At 44.8% G+C, this 21,635-nt stretch overlaps 1 protein-coding gene across 5 annotated transcripts in view; it reads left to right on the forward strand.

Moving 5' to 3' along the window:
- Nucleotides 1-21,635, forward strand: part of PCCB (propionyl-CoA carboxylase subunit beta) — an 840,377-nt gene that overhangs the window by 716,624 nt on the left and 102,118 nt on the right. For all 5 annotated transcript variants that reach the window (XM_030215921.1, XM_030215922.1, XM_030215920.1 and 2 more), the window contains one exon: nucleotides 8,997-9,095. In XM_030215921.1, the coding sequence (XP_030071781.1) occupies nucleotides 8,997-9,095 (99 nt within the window). The remainder of the gene's footprint in view (nucleotides 1-8,996; nucleotides 9,096-21,635) is intronic.

Genomic DNA, 21,635 nt, shown 5'->3' on the forward strand with positions numbered 1-21,635 from the left:
AGGTTGAGGGGAGAGGCCGACTTAGGAATAACATCAGGAAGTACTTTTTCACAGATGCCCTTCCGCGAGAGGTGATGGAGATGAAAACGGTAACAATTCAAAAATGTGTGGGATGAACACAAAGGAATCCTGTATAGAAGGCATGGAACTAAACAAGCTTAATGGTGATTTGATGGCAACACCGATAATTGAGAAGCAAAGCCAGTGCTGGGCAGACTTCTACAGTCTATGCCATGATTATGGCCGAACAGATTTGGCTTAAGTAACTGGAGAACAAGGCCAGTTCCAGGCAGACGTCTACGGTCTGTGCCCTGAAAATGGCATGGACAAATCAAGATCAAATATACGTATGCCATCATATCTTATACTATAAGTTTGTCTTGTTGGTCAGACTGCCGTCATCTACTATGTTACTATATTGTATAATGGTGTGAGTCAAGGTCCAGTAATTCAGATCTTTAACGGTATGCCTGATGTGTACCTGCATGTAAAATGCCTATATCAGGGGCACATTGATAATACTTGTAGCAGTGGCGTAGCCAAGGGTGGGCCTGAGCCCACCCACTTTGGGCTCAGGCCCACCCAGTAGCAGCACACCTATGATGTGGCTGGCAGGGATCCCCAAGCCACACCAGTCAAACTCCCAACAATTGTGTCTCCTGCATACCTTGTAAATAGCAGATCTTCACCTGCAGCAGCCCCCACAGCCTTCCCTCTGGTGTATTTCTGCCTATGCAGAAACAGGAAGTTGCATCAGAGAGAAGGATGTAGGGTCAACATGAGCAGTGTGTATTAGCTGTTGCTCGCCACCGGTGAAAATCAACTATTTGAAAGGTATGCAGAGGAGGGGGGATGTTTGAGAGATCATATGGCAGGCAGGTGAGAGAGGAAGAGACCAAATCACTTGGGGGACAAGGCAGAGTTCTTCTGCCCACCCATCTTGGGCCCAGGCCCACCCAAAATTGGGTGTCCGGCTACGCCCCTGACTTGTAGGACATGAATCATACTTTCGCAGAAACTGCTTAATGCTCCAAAGGTTGCCTACAAAGAACTTCCTGTGCTCATTGTGTACTTTAGAAGATCACCAAAATAGTTTATTTTATTACCACTGGATATTAGTGCAGCTTTTGATATAGTAAGTCATAAGCTGCTGTTACAAGCTTTGAAACAAACGGGAATTGGGAGTATGTTGTGTTGGTTCCAGTGGAGTGGAGGAGTAGCCTAATGGTTAGAGCAATGAGGTGAGAACTGGGGGGGGAGGGGGGGTGTCCTTTGATTCCTGTAAAATCATCAAAAATATGTGTGTTGTAATGCTTCTGGGAGCCTTGTCACCCTAAGGTTCTTCCTTCGAGCCCAGTTCTCCAGGTCCTCTAATTTCAAATGTAAATAAATAAATGACTGCCTGGCAGACATCCCTTTCACAAAACCTTTTGGCTCAAAGGTGAAAGATCATTATACAACCTGTAGGAGTATTTTCTTGCTATTTCACCTTTGCTGGTCTTTTGCCTGTCCATGCCTGAATCATCTTTTACCAACTAATGTGGATTCTATAGCCTGTGTCCAGAATACATCTGAAACCATCAGAAACCAGCTTTTCACAAAGGAAAATTACTGCTTGGCATACCCATGATGACTTCATCCAAGGACACATTTACTGCTAACTAGCCTCCAGTTATCTCCTGGGAAGAGAAGAGGAGCTTACTTCACAGAGACAATAGCTCTAGGAGTACATGTGAATCAAAAGGGAGGTTGCTATCATAAGCCTCGTGACTGGATAAGTCTTTCTTTGCTGCTATCACAAGGCCTTGCATTGTGCACCATGAATTCTGCTGGACAGAAGTATATCATTTGTGATTGCTCCATAGGTATCACCTGACCCAGAAAGGTGCCAATGTTGGACTGAAGAGAAAGGGAGAAAGAAGAACAGAAAACTTGTTGGTGGATAGATTGCTGAGAGGAGAGAGAGACTGATTTTCCTAAACACACCAGTGGACTGAATTTCCTTCTGATAAAGCTGACAAGGTCAGTTCCGTGGCAGCACTAAGGCCTTACTCAAAAGACTGTGTAATCAGTAAACAGAGTAAAGACCTTGGATTTTATTCCTAGACTGAGACTCGCAGAGGCTTCTGCTAGAGTCTCAATGTAAAAATCTGATTCTTCACCACTGGAAGTCTGCAATAAGGACTGCAGGGTAAGAGATAAGCAGAGTTTACTACCTATAGTTCAGGGGTATTGTTAGTCCATGGTTTTGTCTGTGTAAGACTGGTTTGTCTCAGGATTTGTGGTCCATAGTGGTATAACTAGCTGCTAAGCGTGTATTTTCACAATATATTATAGTTGTATAATCTTTCATACATACAGTTTATTTATCTACAATCAGATATCTTTATCTCTTAGTGGTGATCTAGATTTTTGTAGTGCACAAATATATTTTTGTAACTTGCCTTGCATTTACTATATTGTTATTTATATGTATATATAATAAATAATATATTCCCATTTGTGGCATTTTTCCCTTTCATTGGTAGTCAGTCTGGCAGAAACCTAAGGGCCAAATAAGAGGTACACTCATCCCCTAGAAACGTGTCCAGAATAATTGCTATTTAGTAATTTTCTGCCAACTCAAGTACCTACCTACAGAATAGGGGCTTATCCTACTGTTAGCATACAAACTCTCCAGATACACTCTGCAACTGTGATAGCCTCTGGCATCCAGGAAGTTTAATTTTCCATTCCATCAGTGCAGGAAGTTTTGTGACTGTTTTTAAGGATTTCTGTTCTTCAGAATGGAATACATAAATAGCTATATTTAACAATAACCTTAGTATAGCTAGTGTGAGTATTAATTTGCGTATTTATATTTTGGCCTTTCTTATGTATATGTAAGTTGTTTCATTTAATCCTTTTTAATACAGTGCAATCCGCAATAGTGCAAGGGTCTGGGACCAAAGAAATACATGCAGTTAACCGGAGCGTGCACTTAACCGTTGTGACCCAAAGAAGCTTGACATCTGATAAACATATGTACAGTACTGTTTATTATACGTACAGTATCAGTCTCCATTAAATGATGTTAGGCTTACTTGAAGTAATCAGTCATAGTCCTCTGTACACTCTTGTGTCTGCCAGACGGTAAAAACTGTCATAGCACTGACATCCAGTGGCCTCCAGATAGGCCCGCACGGTGTTGAGACTCTTCAGCGCTCTTGCAAAAGTAATAGGAGGTTGTTGAATTTCATCAGCATGTGCCTCGCTGCTCATTTCATCATCTGTTTCATCATCAGCCGTTGCCTGCGTGTAGACGCATATCTGGACATCATGGACATCAGTACTGTCATCAGCTGTTTGTAGATCGTAATCAACAGCTACGTAGTGATGAAACTCCTCTTCAATAACACCGGCTGGGATGTCAATAGCCTGTTCATCTGATGCTTTTGCAACAGCTGCATCTGTTTCGTCCCTCTCCACATCCTTAACAAAGCTTGCCTGCTTGTAGCAGTTCACAATGGTTGCCTGTGTAAGCACACAACTATGGAATGCACTACCAAACGTCATAAAAACAATGCACGACCTAACAAACTTCCAAAAATCACTAAAAACCAACCTGTTCAAAAAGGCATACCACAATGATCCATCCTAAATACCAGACAACAAAACTGTGGGATACAAATGCAACAAATAAATAAATGATTCCAGACTTCTTTCTGCATATGTAGGGAATCCAACAGTGATAGATTACGAGCCAGTTCAATAGCACGTTTACTCTTGCCAGTCTGGTCATCCATAATGCTCATCAGACGACGTAGCACAAGAACTCAATAATGTTTTTTGAAATTGGCTGTTATGCCCTGATCCATAGGTTGGATCAGAGAGGTAATGTTTCGGTGGCAGGACGACCACCTTGACGTTAGACAGCCTGACATCATCACAGTGTGCAGCACAATTATCACAAAGCAACAAAATCTGACGCTTTTGTGCCCGCATTCTAGTATCTAACTTCTTTAGCCACTGCTTCCAAATTTCCCCAGTCATCCATGAATTTGCGTTACCCTCGTATGTTTATCTCTTAACATTCTTGAAGCAACGGGGCTGCTTGCTCTTTCCAATGACGAGGGGTTCCAACTTCTCACTCCCATCTATATTGCAGCAAAGGAGGATCATCAGTCGGTCCTTCGACGTTTTACTTCCTGTAGTTTCAGCTTGTTTGAATGCAAGTGCTCCATCAGGAATCGCTCGCCAGTAGAGACCGTTTTTGTCAGCATTGAAAATGTCACGAGGTGCAAACTCATTCAAGATGGTAGGAAGAACTGAAACAACCCAATTTTCAGCACCAAAGTCATAAGCATCCTGTTTTTCACCATGCTGTTTCTTGAATTTTATGTTGTTCCTCTCCTTCCATCTTTCCAACCATCCAGCAGTGGCTTTGAATTCATTTAGTCCAAGACTTTCAGCTTGCTAATTATCTTTCTCCATAAGCAGTGGACCACTGACAGGAAACTGTCTGCTCCTGACTTAAGAAAACCACCAAAGAAGAGCATCTTCTACCTCCTCAGCTTTTCCCGCCCGTTTTTGTTTCCTGTGTGGATTTGTATTGTTTTGCCAGTCTTCCAGAAGCTGATCTTTCTGCTTCAAGATACGTGCAATTTGACTGGGATTGACACCATATTCTTTAGCAATAGATGCTTGACTTTGTTTGTTTTCTAGTTTTTTAAGAATTTCTATTCGTTCAGCCAGTATTAAAATCTTACAGTTGCGCGATGACGACGAGACGACTCCAGTGTACACTCTTTCTTTCGCTTATTCTGCCTGTGGCAGTTAACCAACGAGATTTCATATTTACCGCTCCTTTGTCACGTGCCAATCAGCTTCCATATTCCATGCGTGCGCTTATGCGGAGTCTTTCCTGCATATAACCGAATCTTGCACTTATCAGTGGTGCGCTGAACCGAAGTTTGTCCCCATAGAAATTGATGACGCCAAAAACGGGACCAAAGTACGGCATGCAGTTAAACAAAGTATGTGCTTGTCCGACGTGCACTTAAATGGAGTGCACTGTATTTAGTTTTTAACTTTTTTTTTCTTCTATTTGTTATTTCTGTTTATATGTGAGGAGATCCCAGTTTTGACTCCCTCTGTTCTTTTGTTTGAGCTGTAGTAAACTATGCTGCACCAGCAACACGGAGAGCTTCCCAGTTCCCACACAGCTTAGAAAAAGCCTAGAAAACTTCTGGTCATGTATGACACTTCTGTGCAGGCCTCTTAAGAAATACCAGTTTTAAAGGGTAATGGGAGGGAACATGTGACTTTATCCTGCTACATGTAGATAACATCTGTTACAGTAATTAATTTGGTCCATCACCCAGTAGGACGATCATCCAAACAACCATGATAAGGTAAGTGCGTAAGTGTTGCCATACTGGGACACATCAAAGGTACATCAAGGCCAGAATCCTGTTTCCAACAGTGGCCAATTCAGGGTACAAGTATCCCAAAACAGTACAATACATTTTATGCTGCTTATCGTAGAAATAAGCAGTGGACGTTCCCCATATCCATCTTAATAATGGGTTATGGACTTTTCTTTTAGGAAGCTATCCAAACCTTTTTTAAACTCTGCTAAGCTAACTGCTTTTATACCACATTTTCTGACAACAAATTCCAGGGTGAAGAAATATTTTCTCTGATTTGTTTTAAATGTACTACTTCGTATCTTCATTCCTTGACCCCTAGTCCTAGTATTTTTGGAAGAGTAAACAAGTGATTCACGTCTACTCATTCCACTCCATTCATTATTTTATAGACCTCTATCGTATCTCCCCTCAGCCGTCTTTTCTCCAAGCTGAAGAGCCCTATCCATTAGCCTTTCCTCATAGGGAAGTCATCCCATCCCCTTTATCATTTTCGTCGTCCTTCGCTGTACTTTTTCTAATTCCACTATATCCTTTTTGAGATTCGGTGACCAGAATTGCATACAGTATTTGAGGTGCGGTAGCACCATGGAGCGATACAAAGGCATTATAATGTCCTAATTTTTGTTTTCCATTCCTTTCCTAATAATACCTAACATTCTATTTGCTGTCTTAGCTGCTGCTACACACCAAACAGAGGGTTTCAACATACCATCAACGATGACACCTAAATCCCTTTCCTGGTCAATGACTCCTAATGTGGAACCTTGCATCACTTAACTATAGTTCAGGTTCCTCTTTCCCATGTGTATCACGTTGTACTTGCTCACATTAAATGTCATCTGCCATTTGGATGCCCAGTCTCCTAGTCTCGTAAAGTTCTCTTTTAATTTTTCACAATCATCTTGTGATTTAACAACTTTGATTAACTTTGGGTTATCAGCAAATTCAATTTCCTCGCTAGTTACTCCCATCTCTAGATCATTTATAAATATGTTTGAAAAACAGCAGTCCCAGCACAGACCCCTGGGTAATGGCGTACCAAGGTGGGGGCGGTCCGCCCCGGGTGCATGCTGCTGGGGGGGTGCCGCGCGCCTGTCGGCTCTTCGTTTTCATGCTCCCTCTGCCCCGGAACAGGTTACTTCCTGTTCCGGGGCAGAGGGAGCATGGAAACGAAGAGCCGACAGGCGCGCGGCGTGCACCCGGGGGGGGGTTCTTTCGCCGGGGGGTCGCGCTGCACCCAGGGGGTTATTTCACCGTGGGGGGGGGCGCTGCACCCGGGGGGACGGGGCGCATCGGCGATCCGCCCCGGGTGTCAGCGCCCCTAGGAACGCCACTGCCCCTGGGGAACAGCACTATGTACCCTTCTCCATTGAGAATACTGACCATTTAACCCTACTCTCTGTTTTCTATCTTTTAACAAGTTTTTATTGTAAATAAATTTTTATTGATGATGCTATCAGTCATTGAGTGTATAATACAGTACAGTATCCAGAAACATAGGAATCTGGAATCAAACTTCAAACATCAAACTATCACATCATCATTTTTAATACAATCTTACAAGCTATACCTAACCTCCTCCCGCCCTCCTACCCCCCTCTTCCTTCCCCTTCCCCCCCCCCCCACCCAAAAACATTCCTCTCTTCTCCTTATTTATCTATGATACCTAAACATCTGTGTATTCACTCTACTTACATAATGCAAACTCTTATTTATGTTATTGTATACATCAAAAATTTAGTATAGGTCCTTTTACTGCCGGAGGCAATGTCAACCAAAATGGAGTCCATATCTTACAAAAATCTGATTCTTCAAAGGTTCCTTTCTGATCCACCAGCCGTCTCTCAAACCTCATTAGACAAACCATTTTGCATCTCCATTGATGAACTGTGGGTGTTTTATTTGTAATCCACTCTTAGTATTACTTTCTTCGCTACAGTTGTTGCCCGATTTGTAAATCCTCTATAACCAGCTGGGATCGGGGACGCCAATCCCGGAATGCCAAACAGCAATCGTGGCTCACAACACCATGTTACCCTCCACATAAGGGATATATGTTGTAGGAGGCTTCTCCAGAACTTTGCTATTTTTGCACAGTGCCAAAACATATGGCCTAGCTGAACCCCCATCTCACCACATTTCAAGCAGGCCCCATCGGACGAGGCTCCCATATGGAAGGCCCTTCTTGGTGGAATATGTGCACGCATAGCAAACTTAAATTGCAATTCCCAATGTGACATCATCCTGCAAGAGCCCCGCAAAGACAAGACATACGTTTTAAGAATTTGATAGGAGATCTCTGTTCCTAAGTCTGCGGTCCAGGCTTGTGCCAGGCCCATGTAATCAGGTTCTGGTATTGTGTCTCTAATGTGCCTATGGTGCATCCGGAGCGGGACTTTATTTTGTGCTTGTAAGGAGAACGCATCAGACAATTCCTCCTGCACGTCCTCCGTCAGGTCTTGCCACTCCAGAGCAGAAACATAATGCTTTAATTGTATATAGTGAAAGTATTCTGATTGTCGGCAAGAATATTTAGACTTCAGCTCTTCAAATGGTTGAATTTGCCCCTCCTCGGTCAGCACATGTGCTATGTAAATTAACCCTTTGCTTTTCCAACGGCGGAATACACCATATATCTTTCCTGGCGGGAAGTCTGGATTGTCACAAATTGTCAAATATGGAGTGGTCCGTGATGAGAATTGGTGAAGGCGACAAATCCATCTCCAAACTGCTTTCGCCGTTGGCATTATATGAGAGTCCTGCAGTATCGGCGGGATCCAACCTCCACCTGTATGTAGCAAGCTACTGAAGTGGATCCCAGCAGTTGATCTGTGTCTCCAACTCAGTGTATTACGAAACCATTAACAAGTTTTTAATCTATAATAGAATACTATCTCCTATCCCATGACTCTCCAGTTTCCTCTGGAGTCTTTCATGAGGTACTTTGTCAAAAGCCTTTTGAAAATCCAGATACACAATATTGACTCTCACCTTATCCACATGTTTGTTCACCCCTTCAAAGAAATGTAGTAGATTGGTAAGGCAAGATTTCCCTTCACTAAATCCATGTTGGCTTTGTCTCATTAATTCATGATTTTTAATATGCTCTGTAATTTTGTTCTTTGTGATAGTCTCTACCATTTTGCCCGGCATCAACTCCACCAGTCTATAATTTCCCGCATCACTTCTGGAACCTTTTTTAAAAATTGGCGTTACATTGGCCACCCTCCAATCTTCCATGCTTGATTTTAAGGATAAATTACATATTACTAACAATAGTTCTGCAAGTTCATTTTTCAATTCTGTCAGTACTCTGGGATGAATACCATTCGGTCCATGCAATTTGCTACTCTTCAAGTTTGTCAAATTGAGCCGTTACATCTTCCAGGTTTAAAGATATATTTGTATACTTTGATAATATTTGTAGGTTTGAGAAATAGAAATGGAAGTAGCTTGCTGTGTTAGTGAGTGTTTTATATGTTTTAAGTTAAATGTCATTTATTCCATGGCTGGTCTTTACAGACCTACACTATTTGTGATGAGGATGAATTGCCAACCACCTCTCATGTACTTTGCTTCTTTCAGGCCTATGGAGGAGCATATGATGTTATGAGCTCTAAGCACTTACGTGGAGATGTTAACTACGCATGGCCCACAGCTGAGGTTGCTGTCATGGGTGCTAAGGTATGATTAATTTTTTTTTATTGGTGATGCAACAAACACAAAACTTCACAACAATACAGGCAGTGTCACATATATGGTTATCTCCCAGTTGTTGAGATGTCATATGTGTGTGCCCGATGCAAAGAGCTCCTAGCTCTCAGGGAACGTGTCCATTCTCTTGAGGCTAGAGTAGCAGACTTGGTGGAGCTGAGGGAGACAGAGAGGTACATAGAGGAGACCTGCAGAGATGTTGTAGAGAAGTCCCACCTCCAGTCTGGTAGCCCTGTGCTACCTTGGAGTAGGGAGTTCTCCTAGAAGGAGAGCATCACCCTGGTGAAGTAGGAAGTACTCCTGTAGCCCACCAGTGGATGTACTATCCTCTCGCACCAAGGATATGTCTCCAAATGCTGCCCAGGAGGGAAAGGTTAGGACAGCTGTTGTAGTTGGTGATTCGATCATTAGGCATATAGATAGCTGGGTGGCTGGTGGACATGAGGATCGCCTGGTGACTCGCCTTCCTGGTGCGAAGGTGGCGGACCTCACGCGTCACCTAGATAGGATTCTAGATAGTGCTGGGGAGGAGTCTGCTGTCTTGGTACATGTGGGTACCAATGACATAGGAAAATGTGGGAGAGAGGTTCTGGAAGCCAAATTTAGGCTCTTAGGTAGAAAGCTCAAATCCAGATCCTCTAGCATCTTCTGAAATGCTACCTGTTCCACGCGCAGGGCCCAAGAGACAGGCGGAGCTCCAGAGTCTCAATGCGTGGATGAGACAATGGTGCAAGGAGGAGGGTTTTAGATTTGTTAGGAACTAGGCAACATTCTGGGGAAGGGGGAGCCTATTCCGAAAGGATGGGCTCCACCTTAACCAGGGTGGGACCAGGCTGCTGGCATCAGCATTTAAAAAGGAGATAGAGCAGCTTTTAAACTAGAAATGGGGGGAAGGCCGACAGTCGCTCAAAAGCGCATGGTTCGGGATAAGGTATCTTGCAAAGATACCTCACAAACAGGGAAGATAGGGTTTCTGGATAGCGAGGTTGCACAACAGATCGTGGTAGGCCAGGTGCCCTTAAATACAACTAAAGATCAGACAAAAGATGGCAAATCAGTAGTGTCAGGTACTAAGCATCAGGCAAATAGGAACAACAAACATACTCTGAAATGTCTATATGTAAATGCTAGGAGTCTAAGAAATAAGATGGGAGAGGTGGAATATTTTTTTAATTACATTTGTACCCCATTCTTTCCCATTCATGGCAGGCTCAATGCGGCTTACATGGGGCAATAGAGGGTTAAGTGACTTGCCCAGAGTCACAAGGAGCTGCCTGTGCCTGAAGTGGGAATTGAACTCAGTTCCTCAGGACCAAAGTCCACCACCCTAACCACTAGGCCACTCCTCCACTCCACTAAATGAAAAATTGGATACAATAGGCATTACTGAGACCTGGTGGAAGGAGAATAACCAGTGGGACACTGTCATACCGGGGTACAAAGTATATAGTAGTGATAGGGTGGACCGGACTGGTGGAGGGATAGCATTGTATATTAACGAGAGCCTTGACTCAGATAGATTACAAATTCAGCAGGACACAAATCACACCTTTGAATCATTGTGGGTTGAAATTCCATGAATAAAAGGGAAAAGGACGGTGATAGGAGTGTACTACCATCCACCTCGCCAGGATGAGCAGGTAGATGCAGAAATGATAAAAGAAATCAGAGACACAAACAAAATGGGCAATGTGATAATAATGGGTGACTTAAATTATCCAAATATAGACTGGGTAAATGTAACATCGGGACACGCTAGAGAGGTACAATTCCTTGATGAAATCAAGGACAGCTTTATGGAGCAGCTGGTGCAGGAGCCGGCGAGAGAAGGAAAAATTCTAGACTTGGTCCTTAGTTTAGCACATGATCTGGTGAGGGACGTTATGGTACTGGGGCCACTTGATAACAGTAATCATAATATGATCAGGTTTTTTTTTTATTATTCCTTTATTCATATATTTCAATATATCATCACAATACGTGAGTATGCAATCGGCATTTATACAAGAGGCAAAAAAGAAATAAAAGGAAATATCATTAACAGCCTTTCTGTCCACAAGTTTAGGAAATTTGGAATCCAAGAATTTAGAATTTAAAAATAAAACATATAGCAATAATTACGAACTAATGGTTACAACCTCTGGTTCAGACCCCAGCCTGCATTTAGGGGAGGGCACACAACATTCAATTCCACTCTAGCATCTAGAAATTCTTTTAACTGTTTTGGGTCTACAAATTGAAACTGTTTACCCTCAAGCATTACATTACAATAACAAGGAAAACATAATATGAAAGTTGCTCCCAGTGCCACCACCCTAGGGCGGAGTTCCAAAAAGGCCCTCCATCTCATCTGTGTAGGCCTTGAGAGATCAGGAAAAATGCGAATTTTTGAGCCCAAAAACAGATTTTCTAAGTGTCTCAAGGAAAGCCTTAATACGGCATTTCTATCAGGCTCCAGCACAAAAGTAACAAGCAGAGTCAACCTCTGAGTAATTATCTCCAATGAACTTTCAAGGAAAGAAGTAAGATCCATTCCTTCCCCTGCTATCGGGGGATTTTCTTCCACCACTCCACCACTCCTGATGTAATAAGCCCGAGTAAGGGGAGGCAGTGAGTCCTTATCCATTCCAAGAATATCAATCATATATTTGTTAACCATATCCAAAGGGGAAATTAAAGGTGATTTGGGAAAGTTAAGAAACCTGAGGTTAAGTCTTCTAGCCTGGTTTTCCAGGTACTCCAATCTTTTATGTAGGAAATTATTATCCTTAACCAAAGCCGTTTCTACAGATCCCATTTCTTGAATTTTAGTGTTCACAGTCTCCAAATCTAAGGTTTGCTGTGCAGTCTTTTGCGCCTGAAGCAGGGCAGCCTCAGAAAGAGTCTTTATATCAGAAGTATTCATTTTTAAAGTAGTTTGCATAGAAGTGTGAATGCTGTAAACCATGTCCCATAGTGACTCTGTCACAGTTGCTGGTCTATTCACACCACTAATGGCTGGAGAAGAGTGAGGTTGATCTTCAACACGAGCAAGTTTAGAAACTATGGCCTGGGGCAATACCTTTGAAGCTGATTGTAGCAATAGTTCTCGGCGTTGAGATTCAGCCTCCGTTACTGCAGACATTCCCTCAAACAGATCAAGCTGAGCCCCTTCGGCTTCCTTCTCTGTTAGAGCTGCCAGCAACTCCCCTCCAGGCTGGTGTGGAGCAACTCGTTCTGCTGGGCTCAGGGAAGCCCCGTTTCCATTCTCAATCGACGCCGAAGCGCCGAGAGTTGCAGAGGGGGTCGAAAAACCCTGAGGACCCAGTTGCTGTCTGAAAAATTGCAAAGTTGTCTGCCTCGTCGCCGAAGAAGTCACAGGAGCTGAGGGATGTTCCTTCACTTTTCCCCTCCGTTTCCCCATGTTTGATGAGGCGACGGAGGCACCGAAGAGGACCTACAAACAGAGCAACTTCCAGGAGCTAACACAGGTGCGTCCATTCACAGCGCCATCTTGCATTCTTACCCCAATATGATCAGTTTTAATATCAACCTTGAAGTATCTATACACAGGAAGTCAAATACAATAGCGTTTAACTTTAAAAAAGGAGACTATGATAAAATGAGAAGAACGGTGGAAAAAAAATTAGGGGGACAACTGAGAGGGTAAAAACTGTACAACAGGCATGGACGCTGTTCAAAAATACCATCCTGGAGGCCCAGGCCAAACATATTCCACTAATAAGAAAAGAAAGACGGAACTCCAAAAGACAGCTGGCCTGGTTGAAAAGTGAGGTGAAGGAAACTATTAGGGCTAAAAGAAATGCCTTCAGAAAATGGAAGAAGGAACCGTTTGAAAATAACAAGAAGAAGCATAAGGAGTGTCAAAGCCAATGCAAGGCGCAGATAAAGAAGGCCAAGAGAGATTACGAAAAAAAGATAGCATTAGAGGCAAAAAAAACATAGTAAAAAATTTTTTCGGTATATTAAAAGCAGGAAGCCAGCAAAAGAATCGGTTGGGCTGCTGGATGACCGAGGGTAAAAGGGGCGATCAAGGAAGACAAAGACATAGCGGAGAGATTGAATGAATTCTTTGCTTCGGTCTTCACCGAGGAAGATTTGGGTGGGATACCGGTGTCGGAAATGATATTTCAAGCGGACGAGTCGGAGAAACTTACTGACTTCACGGTAAACCTGGAGGACGTAATGGGGCAGTTCAGCAAACTGAAGAGTAGCAAATCTCCTGGACTGGATGGTATTCATCCTAGAGTACTGATAGAACTGAAAAATGAGCTTGCGGAGCTACTGCTAGTGATATGCAATTTGTCCTTAAACTCAAGCGTGGTACCGGAAGATTGGAGGGTGGCCAATGTAACGCCCATTTATTAAAAAGGTTCCAGGGGAGATCCGAGAAATTATAGACCGGTGAGTCTGACGTCGGTGTCGGGGAAAATGGTAGAGGCTATTATTAAAAACAAAATTACAGAGCACATACAAGGACGTGGATTACTGAGACCAAGTCAGCATGGCTTTTATGTGGGAAAATCTTGCTTGACCAATTTACTTCAATTCTTTGAAGGAGTAAACAAACGTGGACAAAGGGGAGCCGGTTGATATTGTATATCTGGATTTTCAAAAGGCGTTTGACAAGGTACCTCAAGAAAGGCTACAGAGGAAATTGGAGGGTCATGGGATAGGAGGAAATGTCCTATTGTGGATTAAAAACTGGTTGAAGGATAGGAAACAGAGAGTAGGGTTAAATGGGCAGTATTCACAATGGAGAAGGGTAGTTAGTGGGGTTCTTCAGGGGTCTGTGCTAGGACCGCTGCTTTTTAATATATTTATAAATGATTTAGAGATGGGAGTAACTAGTGAAGGAATTAAATTTGCTGATGACACAAAGTTATTCAAAGTCGTTAACTCGCGACAGGATTTTGAAAAATTACAGAAGGACCTTACAAGACTGGGAGACTGGGCGGCTAAATGGCAGATGACGTTTAATGTGAGCAAGTGCAAGGTTCCACGTTAGGAGTTTATTTTTATTTATTTATTTATTGCATTTGTATTCCACATTTTCCCACCTCTTTGCAGGCTCAATGTGGCTTACAATACATCATGAATAGTGGAAGTATCATAGAAAATGACCATTTAGTGTTAGGATCATGGGCTACATGATAACGATCAAGCACGATAGTAATATAACAAGCAAATGATGTAAGACATTTCTGAATATATGTGGAAGAGTTGTGCATATTCACATTGGTTGATCTTTGTGGTATGTCTTGTTAAAGAGATGGGGCTTCAGTAGTTTGCGGAAGTTCGTTAGTTCGTAAATCGTTTTTAGGTTGCGCAGCAATGCGTTCCATAGCTGTGTGCTCAAGTAGGTAAAGTTTGACGCGTGCATTAGTTTGTATTTTAGACCTTTGCAGTTAGGGAAGTGTAGGTTAAGGAATGTGCGGGATGATCTTTTGATATTCCTGGGAGGTAAGTCTATCATGTTTGACATGTAGGCTGGTGCATCTCCGTGAATGATTTTGTGAATTAGGGTGCAAATTTTGAACGTGATACGTTCTTTGAGTGGGGCCAATGTAGTTTTTCTCGTAGGGGTTTAGCACTTTCATATTTTGTTTTACCGAATATGAGTGTGCTGCTGCGGCTCAGAAAGCAAATAGAATGTTGGGTATTATTAGGAAAGGTATGGAAAACAGGTGTGAGGATGTTATAATGCCGTTATATCGCTCCATGGTACGACTGCACCTTGAGTATTGTGTTCAGTTCTGGTTGCTGCATCTCAAGAAATATATAGTGGAATTGGAAACGGTGCAGCGAAGGGCGACTAAAATGATAGCGGGGATGCGACGACTTCCCTATGAAGAAAGACTAAGGAGGGTAGGGCTTTTCAGCTTGGAGAAAAGACGGCTGAGGAGAGACATGATAGAGGTATATAAAATAATGAGTGGAGTGAAACAGGTGGATGTGAAGCATCTGTTCACGCTTTCCAAAAATACTAGGACTAGGGGGCATGCGATGAAACTACAGTGTAGTAAATTTAAAACAAATCGGAGAAAATGTTTCTTCACCCAACGCGTAATTACTCTCTGGAATTTGTTGCCGGAGAACGTGGTGAAGGCGGTTAGCTTGGCAGAGTTTAAAAAAGGGGTTAGACAGTTTCCTAAAGGACAAGTCCATAAACCACTACTAAATGGACTTGGGAAAAATCCACAATTCCAGGAATAACATGTATAGAATGTTTGTACGTTTGGGAAGCTTGCCAGGTGCCCTTGGCCTGGATTGGCCACTGTCATGGACAAGATGCTGGGCTCGATGGACCCTTGGTCTTTTCCCAGTGTGGCATTACTTATGTACTTATGTAAACAGGAGAACAGAACCGTGATTTCTTCGAGGACAAAGGAGGTTCTAATATTCTCACAAGTGGGTAGACGCCGATCCGTGTCGCCCGGTCCAGCATTTATGCCAAAGTTTTTAAAAAATTAAAAATCAGTGCTTTGTGAAACGTGATCCACCCTGTACTGCGCATGTGCGAGTGCCTTCCCACCCGCTTCATGAACACGGTCTCCTCAGGAGCAGCTGTGTTTTTTTGATCTCACACGCCCAGTTCTAAGAACTTTTGAGTGCCTTTCGGCTGTTTTCTTTTATTTTTCATTGTGGGTTTTTCTTTTTTGAACCTTTAAAACCTGCCCTTTATTTTCTTAGCAAGTTTTGCCCAAGTTTAAGTTTCCTTTATTTTTCGATGTCACAGGCCGGGTTTAGGCCCTGACTCCAGTCGGATTCTTCCCTTCTTTTTTTCGTGCCATTGCCCCTCTTTCAGGCACCATCGAGTCATTTGATTTGGCCAGCAAGGTTTTCCTGTCCATGTCCACAAAGACGCCCAGTGGCTTCAAAGCGCTGTACCCAGTGCAACGAGACCATCTTGGATAAGGACACCCATTCATGGTGTCTGCAGTGTCTTGGGCCCGACCATAGCCCTGCTAACTGTGTTCTCTGTCTTTGCATGAAGAAGAGAACCCAGATTTCTCGAGACGCTCAGCAAGTGGAGATTTTTGGAGCCAGGTCCAGTTCCTCGGCATCGAGGTTGGAGGCGTTGGCATCAACATTGAGCATCACACCGGCATCGGAAGCCTCGGTAAGCGTGGCTGCTTCGAGACCTTTAGACACTAGGAGCAGTGAGGCATTGAGTGGGTCTCTACCTGTCTCGAGGCCTCCTGCTGTGCAGCGCCCCCCAGGGCCATCCATCATCGGACCTAACCCTGAGGCGACATGAGGATTCAACGTCATCCTCGTTGGCACCTAGGAGCCTTGGTGATGTGCTTTGGGCGAAGGCCAAGAACCACCGTCATCGGTCATCCTCAATACATGGTGGGTGCCAGGAACTGCGGGGTGTCTAGGGATTTGGCACCCGAGAAGCGTCAGTGCCGGGAGGACTGCTCTCCCTCCATACAGGAGGTGCCAATGCGATTGTCTCCAAGCAGCCAAGATCTTTCTTCCGTATCGGCCCCAGCGATTTTGCAACCTGCACCCCAGCTTTTCCCAGTGTTGGCACTCGATGAGCACATCTGGGCCTTGCTCCCTGAGCTGCTGGATGGCCTTATGCAGCAATGTGCATCAGTATTGGGGGTGCTTGCGCTTACCATTCTTTTTGCTGCGGCCCCGCCTGGCCCTCAGCCTGTGGTGTATTCTCTGACGCCAGCACCACTTGTAGCCACGGTGTTCTAAGCATAGAATGGCTCGTCAGCCTGCTCAGGCTCAGTCCCAGTGCACTTGTTCACATCAACAGCATGCGCCTAAGGCACCTGCTACTCTCCAGTCAAAGCAAGGGGCAAGCTTTTGACTGGCTCCAACAGAGCATAGGCGCAATAAAAGTGTCCATCCCGGACGACTTGCCGGTCAGGGGGAGGCTAAAATGTTTTCACCAAAGGTGGCCTCTTATAACCTCTGACTGCTGGGTTCTTCAAATAGTCCATCTTGGGTACGCTCTCAGTTGGCTCTCCAAACCTCAAAATTGCACACTGAGCTCATTCATTCAGCTCTCAGCACAGGCAGGTACTTACAGAGGAACTCTTCACCCTTCTAAAGGCCCGTGTGGTCCAGCCCATTCCACAGGGGGAAGAAGGGCAGGAATTCTATTCCAGGTACTTCCTTGTGCAGATGCGTCCCATCCTAGACCTAAGGACCCTGAACAAATTCCTAGTACAAGAAAAGTTCAGGATGGTTTCCCTGGGCACCCTTCTTCCCATGATTCAGAAAAACAATTGGCTATGCTCTCTGGACTTAAAGTATGCATACACTCACATTCCAATACTTCCAACCCATCAGAGGTATCCGATTTTGGCTGGGAACACATCACTTTCTGTACTGCGTGTTGCCGTTTGGCTTCGCATCAACTCCCAGGGTCTTCACCAAGTGTCTAGAGGTAGTTGCAGCTTTGCTACACAGACTGGGAGTCCATGTGTTCCCATATCTTGTCTATTGGCTGGTGACGAGCACCTCAGAGGATGGTGCTCAGGAGTCCATGCAGATGACTATTTGGGTGCTAGAACTACTAGGGTTCATGTTATACTACTCCCAAGTTCTATCTCCACCCGGTTCAATGATTGGAGTTCATAGGAGTCCTTAAACCTACCTTCCGGAGATGTGAGCAGACAGTCTTGTCTCCTTACTGTCCAAGGTTTGTGCCTCTCAGCAGGTCACAGCTCGGCAGATGTTGAGATTGTTGGGCCACATGGGTTCCACAGTGTACGTTACGCCCATGGTACGTCTTCACATGAGATCAGCTCGATGGACTCTGGCTTCCCAGTGGTATCAGGCCACGGGGAGTCTAGAAGATGTCATTCAAGTGTCCCCAGAGTTTGTATACTCTCTACAGTGGTGGACCATTCAATCCAATTTGACTCTGGGACTACCATTCCAAATTCCTCATCCGCAGAAAGTGCTGATGATGGATGAGTCTTTCCTGGGTTGGAGAGCTCATGTAGATGGGCTTCACACGCAAGGTGCTTGGTCTGCCCAGGAAATGAATCTTCAGATCAACCTCCTGGAGCGTTGAACAATCTGAAACTCTCTAAAGGCTTTCAGAGATCGGCTGTATTACCAAATTATTCTAATTCAAACAGACAATCAGGTTGCAATGTATTACATAAACAAGCTGTGGGGCACCGGATCTTGCCCTCTGTGTCAGAAGGCCATCCGGATGTGACATTGGGCTCGTCAACATGGCATGTTTCTTCAAGTCACTTATCTGGCAGGCGCAAACAACACCCTGGCCAACAGGCTGAGCAGGATAATGCTACTTCACGAGTGGACTCACCATATGGGCGTAGCCTACAATATCTTCTGAGTGTGGGGCACCCCCTCAGTGGATCTTTTTGCCACTCAACTCAGTCACAAGGTCCCTTAGGTCTTTTCCAGGCTTCAGGTCCATGGCTGACTAGCGTCTGATGCCTTTCTCCTATATTTGGGGGACAGGCCTTCTGTATGCATATCCTCTGATACCTCTAGTGGGAAAGATTTTGTTGAAACTGAAGCAAGACTGTGGAACCATGATTCTGATCGTGCCGTTTTGGCCACAGCAGATATGGTTCCCTCTTCTTCTGGAATTATCCTCCAAAGAACCGTGGACATTGGAGTGTTTTCCGACCCTCATCAGGCAAAATGAGGGGTCTCTTCTACATCCCAACCTCAAGTCTTTGGCTCTCACGGCTTGGATGTTGAAAGCCTAGAATTCGCTTCCCTGGGTCTTTCGGGGGGTGTCTCATGTGTCTCGCTGACTTCTACTAAGAGGTGCTACTCTTTTAAAATGGAAGAGATTTGCCATCGTGTGAGAGCAAGGCCCTAGATCCCCTTGCTTGCCCTACACAGACCCTGCTTGAATACCTTCTACACTTAACAGAGTCTGGTCTCAATACCAACTCAGGGTTCACCTTAGTGCAAATAGTGCTTATCATCAGCATGTAGAGGGTAAGCCCATCTCTGGACAGCCTCTAGTCGTTCGTTTCTTGAGAGGTTCGCCTTTTTCAAAGCTGCCTGTGTTATGAGATCTCAACGTCATTCTCACTCATCTGATGAAAGCTCCTTTTGAGCCACTGAATTCCTGCCATCTGAAGTACTTTACCTGGAAGGTCGTTTTCTTTGTGGCGATTAGTTCAGCATATAGGGTCAGTGAGCTTCAGTCCTTAGTAGTGGATGCACCCTATACTAAGTTTCATCACAACAGAGTAGTCCTCCGCACACACCCTAAGTTTCTGCCGAAGGTGATGTCACAGTTCCATCTGAACCAGTCAATTGTCTTGCCAACATTCTTTCCTTGACCTCATGCCCATCCTGGCAAAAGCAGCTTGCACACCTTGGATTGCAGGAGAGCATTGGCCTACTACATAGAACGGACAATGCCCCACAGACAGTCCACCCAGCTTTTTGTTTCTTTTGATCCCAACAAGATGGGGGTAGCCATCTTGAAATACACCCTATCCAATTGGCTTCCAATCTGCATTTCCTTCACTTATGCCCAGGCTGGGCTGGCCCTAGAGGGTCATGTAACGGCTCATAATGTCAGAGCCATGGCTGCGTGGGTAGCCCACTTGAAGTCAGCCTCCATTGAAGAGATTTGCAAGACTGCAACGTGGTCTTCTGTCCATATGTTCACATCACACTACTGTCTTGAGCAGGATACCCAATGTGACAGTTGGTTTGGGCAGTCAATGTTGCAGAATCTATTTGGGGTCTAGAATCCAACTCCACCCTCCTAGGCCCATTTTATTGAGTTCTGAGCTGCACTCTCACTCAGTTTTATATATTTATCCGTTGCGAGGCTCAATTAACCAATGTTTGTTGTTTTGGGTGAGCCTGGATGCTAGGGACTCCCCACTTGTGAGAATATTGGAGCCTGCTTGTCCTCGGAGAAAGCAAAGATACTTAGCTGTAGCAGGTATTGTCTGAGGACAGCAGGCTTCATATTCTCACAATCCTACCCACCTCCCCTTAGAGTTGTCTCCTTAGTTATTTTTATTTTCTTTTTTGCTTTAATATTGAACTGAGGAGACTGCGCTCACACGGCGGGTGGGAATGCACTCTCATGTGCGGTGGAGCACGGCTTGTGCTTCACAAAGCTCTAATTTTTTACTTTGGCATTTCCGGACCGGGTGACGCAAATCGGTATCTTCCCACTTGTGACCATATGAAGCCTGCTGTCCTTGGAGAATACCTGCTACAGGTAAGTATCTTCGCTTTAAAGCAAGATTGTCCCCCGACCAGATTGCATTGTGACCAGTCAGATATGTTGCTCCACTCTTGAGGCGAACGCTTACCGGCCGATATTGAAAGCAAGTTAACTGGCCAGGAATGGCTGCTGACCGATTAACTCACATCTCAGTGTCAGGTTCTCAGGTTTAGAGCCCGCGGGGCCGGGCTCTGGAGCAAACGTGAGCCCTTGGGCTGCTGACGAGGAGTGACAGCAGCAGGCAAAACCCACCAACCAACACTGGGCAAGCCCACCGGCACCGGCAGGGACTGCAGGCACCGCCAAGCTACCGGAACACACGGACTGGAATCCCCTGGACTGGAGGACACCGGACTGGAACACTGGACTGGAATTCCCCGGACTGGAGCACTGGACTGGTCCGAACAGCTTCACCTGCACTTAGCTACTAAGCCCCCAGGAGTTGAGCTCCTGGGTTCGAGTAGCCGGCAAGACTTACAGGATACCGGATGACACAGGGACCAGGACAGGAAACAGAAGAGACAGCAGTGCTCCAAGGAACTGGACTAACCAGGGCACTCCTAGGCCTACACTAACCAAAAGGACTTCCTAAGCCCTATACTAAACAGGAGCTCCTAAGCCCTGCTCAACAAAGGGACTTCCTAAGCCCTAAACTAACAGAGCAGGGAACTAAATACACAAGCTAACACAGGTGCTACTAAGCACCAAGCTACAAGCAGTGCTCTACAACTCTAAACTAACTAAGGTGCTCCTATGCACCAAACAACCAAAAGAGCTCCTAGCACTAGAAGGGAAGACAGGGAAGGCACAAGGAAAAAGCAGGAAAGCAAACACACGCTAGCAAAGGAGCTTCCTAAGCCCCCACGCTACAGCAGTGCACCACCGCACTAACCTAACCCAGGTTCCACTAAGCACCAAGCTACTGACGTACTTCTCACAGCGAACTGAAGTGCCTCTAACAGCACCAAACCCAGAAGTACTTCTCACAGCGAACTGAAGTGCCTCTAACAGCACCAAACCCAGAAGTACTTCTAACAGCAAACTGAAGTGCTTTCTACAGCACCCAAAACCCAAACAGCAAAGACTGCAATGCTCCCAATAGCACCAACACCAGAAGTACTTCTAACAGCAAAATCTGTAGAGTTCCTAACAACATCAAACCCTGAAGTACTTCTAACAGCAACAGAGCTTCCAAAGCCCTACACACAGCAATGCTTCCAAACCAAGAGGGAAAAGCAGGGGAACCACAAGAGAAAAGCAGCAAAGCTAAACACACAAACACCAGTGCACACTGCACT

Source organism: Microcaecilia unicolor, chromosome 10 (genome assembly GCF_901765095.1).
Source record: "Microcaecilia unicolor chromosome 10, aMicUni1.1, whole genome shotgun sequence".
In the NCBI taxonomy this organism is placed as follows: domain Eukaryota; kingdom Metazoa; phylum Chordata; class Amphibia; order Gymnophiona; family Siphonopidae; genus Microcaecilia; species Microcaecilia unicolor.